This window comes from Antrostomus carolinensis, unplaced genomic scaffold (assembly GCF_000700745.2).
Source record: "Antrostomus carolinensis isolate BGI_N321 unplaced genomic scaffold, ASM70074v2 scaffold53972, whole genome shotgun sequence".
Lineage (NCBI taxonomy): Eukaryota > Metazoa > Chordata > Aves > Caprimulgiformes > Caprimulgidae > Antrostomus > Antrostomus carolinensis.
In genome coordinates this window covers 1-10,068 of record NW_010299913.1, presented here as the reverse complement: position 1 = coordinate 10,068, position 10,068 = coordinate 1, and the positions used below count along the sequence as shown (strand labels likewise).

The 10,068-nt window shown below is 43.6% G+C and overlaps 1 protein-coding gene across 1 annotated transcript in view; it reads right to left on the bottom strand.

Annotated features, from left to right (window-relative positions):
• The window catches only part of UBE2G2 (ubiquitin conjugating enzyme E2 G2), a 13,219-nt gene extending 3,671 nt beyond the window's left edge, over positions 1–9,548 (bottom strand). The window contains exons 1-3 of the mRNA XM_010162927.1: positions 9,434–9,548; positions 9,294–9,339; positions 2,067–2,185 (exon numbers count right to left, since the gene is read on the bottom strand). Coding sequence (XP_010161229.1) covers positions 2,067–2,185; positions 9,294–9,339; positions 9,434–9,548 — 280 coding nt within the window. The remainder of the gene's footprint in view (positions 1–2,066; positions 2,186–9,293; positions 9,340–9,433) is intronic.
• Positions 9,549–10,068: the final 520 nt, after the last annotated feature.

Here is a 10,068-nt window from a genome sequence, read left to right as displayed (position 1 = left end):
TGGAAGTGTTCCAGGCCAGGTTGGATGAGGCTTTGAGCAACCCGGTCTAGCGGAAGGTGTCCCTGCTGATGACAGGGGGGGTTGAACTGGATGAGCTTTAAGGTCCCTTCCAACCCAGACCAGGCTGATTTCCCTTGCAGTTCCCTTACAGGTGGAGGAGTAAGCACCCAGGGAACAGAAAAAGCACAGCAAGCCACTCATTTCTACAGCTTTTCTGGGTATAACCAGGCCATCACAATCCCAACTGAGAAGAAAGATTCCAGTGTCTTCTCCAGGTGATCTCAACTTCAGATTAACATGAGCCAGTCACAGGACTTTAAAGAGCTGAGCTGACTATCCAGTACATTCCACTGAACCCCACCACATGTAGAGCCTCTCTGTAACACATGACAGTCAGGCAGTTTGTGCTTCTCTGCACCCCACTCCTCCCGGTTCTTCTGCATACAAAGCAGCCATGAGCAGCAAAGCTCAAGCCAAGGTCACAACTGGAGCTGCAGAATATTGCATGGACATGGATTTGTCCAGAGACCAGCCCTGGCAAGAAGTTTGGGTGAATTAATCCAGCTGGAGCAAAGTGCCTATGAGGGCACGCTGCTTCCAGGTGCCAAACACTGCACTGCTGCAGCCATCAGAACTTCAGACCTACACTGCCTTGGCCACATCCACACAGCTCTACACTGTGATGCGCAGGTGTGTCTTCCACAGGAGAACAGAAAGATGTGGATGAAATGGGCAAGAATCTGCATCAGTGGTGTTTTGAGAATGGAGGAACAGAAGAACTTCAAGAAATTGCAAAATTCCCTGGAATAGGATGAAAAATCGATTTTGATATCAAGATTTGTGTTACACAAGTGCAGGAACATCTGCTGGGAAGGAAACGCTAGGCAGGAAGGCAGCATTCTCCTTTTATTGCTCTCAAGTAGCAGAGACCTAACAGCCTAGAATACAGATCCAGCCCATCAAATCTGGGTGATGATAAACAACCTTGACACAATCCATGATGATTTAGCAGATGCTGTAAGCAATCATTTTACAAAGAATGCCAAGGCTGACTCCAGAAAGTAGTCCTCCAGCCTGCAAAAGGGGGCTTTAAGTTTTTTACCAGTCCAAGGCTCAAACTTGTTTGCTGTACTTGTTGTTACTTAATTACTTACACTGAAAGGTCTTAAGATAATATTGTTACCATCAGAACTGCAGAGAAAAGGCCAAAATCTTAATAATATTAAACACCTGCAAATGTGTCCTCTGCTTGGACAGAGCACTCTGTATTTCAGAAGGATCACGTCAGAAATGTTACTAAACCTGTGACTTCATGGGGGAAAGCCATGCTGCCTAATAAAGCTGCATCCAGGCTTTGGTGAATATGAACAACTTGTCACTCGTTAAAAGAACACCAAAATACTCAAATACAAGCCACAGAGCTGGAAAGAGTCTGTATTAATTCACTAAATCTCACATCATGTACAGAAGATTTATCTTTAGACTATTTACATGATAGTTACGAGTATTCCTGGAATGATCTCAAAGGTGGTGAAATCGCTGAAACCTTATTGGACTGTGGGTTAGAGAGACAGACTGTGGATCTGTTCAACCAAGGAACAAGTGACAGGACAAGAGGAAATGGCCTCAAGTTGCACCAAGGGCAGTTGAGATTGGATGTGAGGAAGAATTTCTTTGCAGAAAGGGTTCTGAGGCATTGGCAGGGGTTGCCCAGGGCAGTGGTGGAGTCCCCATCCCTGGAGGGATTGAAGAGTCGTGTAGACATAGTGCTGAGGGACATGGTTTAGTCGGGGACTTGTCAGTGTTGGGTTAATGATTGGACTCCATGATCTTAAAGGGCTTTCAAATTGAGGCAATTCTATGATTCTGTGTATATCAGGAATAATGTGATAAGCAGAAAGTGACCCTAAGACAGAGCAATATTGCTGAACACTCCTACTGCATACCCAAGGTTGGAAAGGGAGAGAACCACCCTTGGTAAGGATGTCAACTCTTCTGCTTAAAAAGTTTGTTTTTAAGGTGCACAAGCTACCCACTGCCCAGTACATCTGCTGCATGAGACTCACTGTTTGGATGGAACATCTCGCAGGTGAACCTCATCTTCGGAGGACTTAACGGGTAGTCGAGTGGAAAACTCAGAATAGCAGGGAAAACCCCATACTCAAAACAGGTGTCTTCAGGACCCCTAAAAAAGAGATAAAGAACTATTCACCAGAGTTTTAAGAATTTAAGTGAAATACCTGTTTATCTAATGAGACATTTGTGGTTTGGGTTATAACATCTTCTCCAGAAAACAAAGTGTTAATGCGTGCTTACCCCACACCTCAAACTTAAATCAGAATACAGGACTTGGGAGGGAAGGGGGAAATCAAAGCTTGCACACTAAATTACTAGGAAGGTCACAACACTGCTTAATTAGCAGGGTGTGCCTGGATATAATTGGAGTATCTGGCTCCAAGGCATGTTCCAGGATTTGAGTGTCTGCACGTCAAGAGAAAGCAGAGGCAGGTGTGGGACTCCTGTGCCTTTGAAGATCCTGTTATGCTGCACAAGACAGAGATGTCAAATGCCGTAGCTCAAAAATAATTTATAAAATCTGCAGAGATTCAAACTGCCAGTATCGAGCATCACCACACATCAACACTTAATCACTATCTAATGCAAAAAAACACAGCAATGTTTTGTCAAAATAAAAACAGCTCAGGGACCATAATTGCTAGATGCAGGACAACAACATTTCTTCACAGACTTAAGGTATTTAGTTTGCACTCCCTCAAGTGTACGCAGAGAACAAACGGCTTCATAGTGATTCTTGTAGAAACATTTCCTTATTGTGTTTCACCATCTAGTTCAAAGTGCAATCAAGTGAGAATATAAAGACAACTATTTTACCCTCCCTACATAAAACATTTTTGGAAGGTAAGCAAAAAAGTTCATTAGATGTGATTTATTCAAACTTCATGAACCATGTGGAAGTTACAACACAAACATGATCTCCCCTGATTGGAAAGATCACAAAACAAGCCTCATCATTGAAAATCTTAGCCAAGGAAACCCCATGTATTTAGTAAAAAGCTCTTCAAACAAGGGTTATACTGTCTGGGAAGTAAGGTTTAAGAATATATTCATGTCTCCACCTCCCAACTCACATTCTCCATGCCAGAATATAAAAATTCAAGGACTTCTAACAGTTCAGACTGCAAGTGGTAACCTAGAGAAAAAGAAAACTGAGACCAGCAAAACCTAAAGCTCTAGAAGGCTCACTCTCTTCAACCCTGGGATTCAAAAGACTCGGCTGGCAGATAAACCCAAGAACTATGTGATTTAAACCTGAATATCGATGCTGGCAGGTAAGACTAGAGAAATGCACCAACATCTTGCAAGAATGAAAGCTAAACCATCTTGACCATTTTGTTCCTGTTCTGGCCTTTTCCCTAAATTTAGCCGGGATTCACATCTGAGAGTAAACCAAACACATTTTTTCATGAACATTTTAATTCCAGCTGCATTTGAAAGGCTTATTGTTGAACTTCTGAGAGTATGTACATACATGCATTGAAAAGCTGGTGGGTGTCTTATGTTCTGTTTTGAGAGCAAACACACAGCCTTAAGGGCTCTTCTGTCAAATACGTTAACCCAACACGCTCCATTTTAAGCCCTGCATTATGTGAGCAAAATGCTTTTGTTTTAGCCATTCACTGCTACCAGGATCAACTTCAAAGAAATTATTAAAGTTAATCCAAGACAGCATTTGCAACTACAAAACACACACGAGGCTACAACATGGTGAGAGGATCGTCCCGCTCTGCTCTGCACTGGTGCGGCCTCACCTCCAGTACTGGGGGCAGTTTTGGGCGCCACAGGATAAAAAGGATCTAAAGCTGCTGGAGAGTGTCCAGAGGAGGGACACTAAATTGGGGAAGGGTTTAGAGGGGAAGCTGTACGAGGAGAGGCTGAAGTCGCTTGGTTTGTTCAGCCTGGAGAAGAGGAGACTGAGAGGAGATCTCATCACAGTCTAGAACTTCCTCCCAAGGGGAAGAGGAGGGGCAGGCGCTGATCTCTTCTCTCTGGCCACCAACGCCAGGAGCAGAGGAAATGGCAGGAAGATGTGCCAGGGGAGGCTGAGGGTGGCCATGAGGAAAAGGTTCTTGAGGCAGAGGGTGGTGCAGCACTGGGACAGGCTCCCCAGGGAGGTGGTCATGGCACCAAGCCTGACAAGATTGCAGAAGCTTTTGGCCAAGGCCCTCAGACACATGGTGTGAATCTTGGGCTTGTCCTGTGCAGGGACAGGAGTTGGACTCCATGATCCTTGTGGGACCCTTCCAATTCACAATATTTGATGATTCTATGATTTAAACTTGACAGCATCACTTCCAGTTCAAAAAGGACATCAGCAGGGCCAGAGAGGTAAAATACACAGCACCTTTGAGATCTTTGCACAGTGGGTGGTGTGATTGCAAAGTACACCACCTTCAAAGCCTCCATGCCTCACGCTATGATCTCATCTGAGCTGCTAGCTGAAGTCCAGACTACCCAGGACCTGATTAGGGTTCCTCCAAGAAACACCCATAGTGTGCAGTGGTGACACCCATCCCACCGAGCACCAAGCCAACAGGCCAGTTACCTTAAGCAACTCCCAGACCCCAGGAAAGACAACTGCACAGGTTTGAGGCATATAATTCTAAGAAAAACCTTGTCCTAAACCTGCTCCACTGAAGACTACACAGCCTGCAAAGCAGGCAGTCTCTGCACCTTTTTCTGTGCGTGATGCTACTCTACAGACTTCTCTAAAGCACTGAGGAGAAGATATCAGCTCTTCTCCAAACATTATATGGCATTAAATAACTTGCTAGAGAATCAGACTGTTTAGTTGTGTGAGAGCTGTTCTGAACAACTCTGTTCATGTAAGACATATCACAAAAAAAAAGAAACTCTGAAATCCGTGAGTTGGCTACTAACTAGGCAAGGGGAAGAAAAGGATGGTGAGTATCTGCCAAAATAGGTTGGAAAAGCCCACTGACAAGGACAATTAATTCGGTAATCACAGCTCCATGTATATTTGCAAATGGCTTCTTGTTTCTAAAAGATATTGGAAAAAGACCAAAACCCACAGTTATCAGATGCCAAAAAGGGGAATTCCATGCTAAACAAAAGTCATAAGCCTAATTATTCATCTAATTACCTTTCTGGACAGGTTTTTAGTAAGTCAACTCCAATTTATACTGTTTAGTTTACCCCTGTACTGGGCACTGGTGAGGCCGCACCTCAAGTGCTGGGTTCAGTGTTGGGCCCCTGACTCCAAGAAGGACATGGAGGTGCTGGAGCGTGTCCAGAGAAGGGCAACGGAGCTGGGGAAGGGTCTGGAGCACAAGTGTGATGAGTTCCCGGCTGAGGGAACTGGGGTTGTTGATCCTGGAGAAAAGGAGGCTGAGGGGAGACCTTCTGGTTCTCTCCAACTCCCTGAAAGGAGGGTGTAGAGAGGTGGGGGTGGGTCTGTTCAACCAAGGACCAAGTGACAGGACAAGAGGAAATGGCCTCAAGTTGCACCAAGGGCAGTTGAGATTGGATGTGAGGAAGAATTTCTTTGCAGAAAGGGTTCAGAGGCATTGGAAGGGGTTGGCCAGGGCAGTGGTGGAGTCCCCATCCCTGGAGGGATTGAAGAGTCGTGTAGACATAGTGCTGAGGGACATGGTTTAGTTGAGGACTTGTCAGTGTTGGGTTAATGACTGGACTCAATAATCTTAAAGGTCTTTCCAATCGTGGCAATTCTGGCATTCTGTTTTCAAACAATCTTTAGGCTAATCAATTTCTTAACAATTATACGAGTTTGTGTCTTTTGGAGATAAACTTTAACAGCAACACACACTTTATATGCCAACCAAGAGGGCAAAGCTTCGTCTTGAAATGTTAAATTCCCAAAGTTGCACAACACAATGCAGCCTGTTGATCCTCATGCTAAGGAACTGAGCGGCACCATGGTCAACTCTCTTGATATGCTGGGCTGTTCATCATCACAAATAAGTCACCCCGTTGCAAAGATTTGGCTTTCGTAAATACTTTAATTCATCTACTGTGTGATGTCTTATCAAAAGGGTGCATTTCATGCCAGGCTCCAAACCTCCACTGTTGAGAAAGATTATCACTTTGTATTTTCAGTTCTGGATCAATTACACTCACTTTGGGAGAGTAAGAACTGTTTTATCATTCAGACACGTCAATACAGCCTTAACACTCATGTTTAACGTTTATCCAGCACTGCTGCTGCTGGAAATACAAATTATTATTACTATTAGTTTAAAATGCTTTATTTTATCTTTGAGCCAAGCTCTTACATCAGTCTGTCTAACATTACCCAGTCCATCTCTAAACTAATAAATGGGTGATGTCTTTTCTCTCTTAGGTCTCTTTTTAAAAATTATTATTTATTTGCCATTACATGTGCTCTAGCTTTATACAAATTGGGTGAAAGGGGGAAAAAAAAAGTATTCTGTTTTTTTCCTTATTATGCCACTTACTTACCTATTGAGCTTCATCTGTCTAAAAATTTGAAACCAACTTTACTTTGATTTCCTCATTTGCACTTTCATTCCCAGAATCTCACGCAGCACATTTGAGATTACAAAACGTTCCAGAAGATTATCACAGACAAATATAAACAAGTCATTTAGCTTGCTTTCCAAATGTATGCAAACACTTCTACTACCAGAGTTTTGTAAAGAGATTAAAGTAACCAAACATGTTTAGGGTAAACATGTTTCTACTGTCCCACAGCTTCAGAATTTAGCAGATCTTAAAATATAATTTTACGATGACACACACAATACAGAAACCAAAATTAAAGCATCTCCACCTCTCATTTTGCGCTGACAAAGACGTGAAGCTCAACACCCAGCACTTTAAAGGGTGTTCAAGTCTGCAAGCAGCTTCTCTGTTGTTGAAGAATTTGTTGTGGGAAACATCAGAAAAAGTATTTTCTAGGTAATGAATAAAACCCAAAAATACTGAGTGACTCCCATGAAAGCTCTACTCACCCATACAACCTCTGCTATGAGAAAAGTACTGATAGGCAGGAATTTCCTTCCACATTCCAAGAAGTGCATTAAATCCTCTGGGATTTCGACACTCCAAGCCACGTACAGCTGTCTGAACTGAAACTGGGTACATTACAAAGCGTGTGTTTCAGAAGAATGATAACTATCCCAAGAAAGTGTAAGACACTGAAGCCAAAATCTTTGATGTCAGGAACAAATGACCGATTTACACAAAGTGTTTGTTTTCAGAGGACCAAGCTATGAGGAATGTGTTCATCACAGGATAAAATGCTGCACGTAAGCAGGGGCATTTGCCAACTCTTCATCTCAATCACCAAACAAGCAGTGGCAATCCAAACCTCCACTTCCCAAGAGCTAAAATAACACGGAGGCTCACACTTGCCATAAGGTAGGATCACCCACGCAGCCAGCTTGTGTGGAATAGGTGATACACTACGGCTCAGGATGCTTTTGTATTGGTTGGGTGCCTGATCCAAAGAGACAGAAATCTTGTTATCCATCCCTAGAGGACACACTCCCAGCAAACCAAGCTAGGAAAATTCTACCACCCACGCTTGCTGAGAATCTGCTAAGTCAGCAGTGGTGGTTGCAGTGAGCATGCCAAGAGCAGAGCAGGCATGCTGCGAGTGGGGCCACGGCCACTGCCTGCTGTCCCCACTGTCTTCTGGGACACCCTGGCCCTGGCTGAAGGAAAATAAATTACCGACTAAAGAAAGCTTGAAATACAGAGTCTGGGTCTATCCTAGCAACACACCATCAGCTTCAAGACAGATTTAACAGTTTGGATCTTCTTCATCTTTTAATTTTGTAGAATTTGCATAAATTGTCAGACCTAAGTGACAAAGGTGTCTTTTCTGCTCCCCCACCATTTTAGAATTTTATTTTGTAAAAATCACCAGTTATTCCACATGCTCAAAAGTTCATAGAATCACAGACTGGTTTGGGTTGGAAGGGACCTTAAAGCTCATCCAGTTCCAACCCCCCCTGCCATCAGCAGGGACAACTTCCACTAGACCGGGTTGATCAAAGCCTCATCCAACCTGGCCTTCAACACTTCCAGGGAGGAGCAGCCACAGCTTCTCTGGGAAACCTGGGCCAGTGTCTCACCACCCTCACAGCAAACAATTTCTTCCTCACATCTCATCTCCATCTCCCCTCTGCCAGTTTCACGCCACCACCCCTTGTCCTGTCACTCCCTGCCCTTGTCACAAGTCCCTCCCCAGCCTTCCTGGAGCCCCTTCAGGTACTGGAAGGATGCTGGAAGGTCTCCCCAGAGCCTTCTCTTCTCCAGGCTCAACAGCCCCAACTCTCTCAGCCTGTCCTCACAGCAGAGGTGCTCCAGCCCTCGCATCATTCCCGTGGCCTCCTCTGGACTGGCTCCAGTAGGTCTATAAAGTTCCCAAAGAAGGGCACAGCACGAGTAAGAGAGTACAAGCAAGAAACAAGACAACTTGTAAGATCCTAGGCAAGATGATTTTGTCTTTTTATGGCAAGTTTTGCTATGAACCACTGTATCCATCTGTTCAGGAGTGGAAGGTGGAGGACATGGCTTTGTAAAGATTTTGGCACCCCTCAAAATACAACAGGTAGCAATCAGAGCTATTCACCAAGAGAAGAGGTTTCTACATGGAACCACTGCACCCAACGTCCTTACAACAACCAGCCAACTCATGAAACGTAAAGAATTTCAAAATAATTTCTTTTTAAGTTTGAATACTTTCTCAAATCAATCCCCTTCAATTTTTCTAGAAACAAATTTGTATAGTAAGTAATCCAATTTTAGACATTTATTTTTTTCTCCTATCACTGATAATCTGTGTATTTTGCTCCATTTAAAACATGAGAAAAACCTGTCCTGTATTTGCAGTTGGGTAATGTTCCCAATAGGTTTGTGTGATCTACAACCAATTCCTTGTTTCCTATAGTGTTTGTATATGCAACGTATATCCAAGGGAACCCAAACGAGGATTCCTGTCAAATTGGCAAGTTACTTTGCTGAATGTTGCTTATTATAACACCACCTGTACAACACATGATCGCTTAAGTCCCAACGTTGCCTCTGTCACACTGTTTAAATTTTAAATAGAATTCCCTGTTTGGGTCAGAAAAGAAATTCCCAGGCAAAGGCAGGTCAAGGTCAATGTTATGCAGAATTGAGATTACTTTTTTTACATTCTTTTCTCCTAGAAACTAATCATAGCATGCAAGTACCGATTGCAAATACAAAAAGATTTAACTCACATAATCAGAGCTTCCCACTCAAAGAAGTTCTCTTCATTCATGGGACCTATTAAGAAAAAACAACAACAACAACAAACGCTTAGCACTACCTGTAGCAAGGCTACAATGTCACAGTGCACAAATCCTGCTCAGCTCCTCACCTGCTACTATCCCTTCTGGCGGGTTCAGGGTCAGCTCTGTAAAAACAAAAACACAAGGAAAGTTAACGTGACGACCCACAAGCCCGAGCATTCTGTCTACCGTTTGGGTGGCCATGGCTTAGCACAGAGGCTCCACCAGCAAACACCCTTGGAGAAAAGCTTGAGGACACCATAGGACGAGTCTTCTGTCCATGCTTTACTGGGCAAAGCTCCACGGCCAGAAGGCCCAGTATCTCACTGCTGACAATTCAACTTCAGGCAAGACAGTTTTCTAGACAAAATTCTTTAGTATTTTGTACTTTTTCAAGCTCCCAAAACTCAACTTCCCAGGGGCAACAATTTAAAACTGAGAAGGAAGAAAAAAACCTCTCTCCACAAAGCATGGGAAACACTCTCCTCTTGGAGCACTGAGGTACAAACTCAACAGCCAGAAGAGAAAACAGGATGTACTTCTGTAAGCTCTCTGCAACAATTCACACTTTGACAGCATCTCAATATAAAACCCAAGACGACGCAAAAAGCTGGAGAAGTGGAAGCAAGAGAGATTTGACAAGCAGTTTTGTTCCTTGAATTCCAAACAACTCCCTCTGCATGGCCTTGAATTCCAGAATTGCCTCAATTGGAAAAGCCCTTTA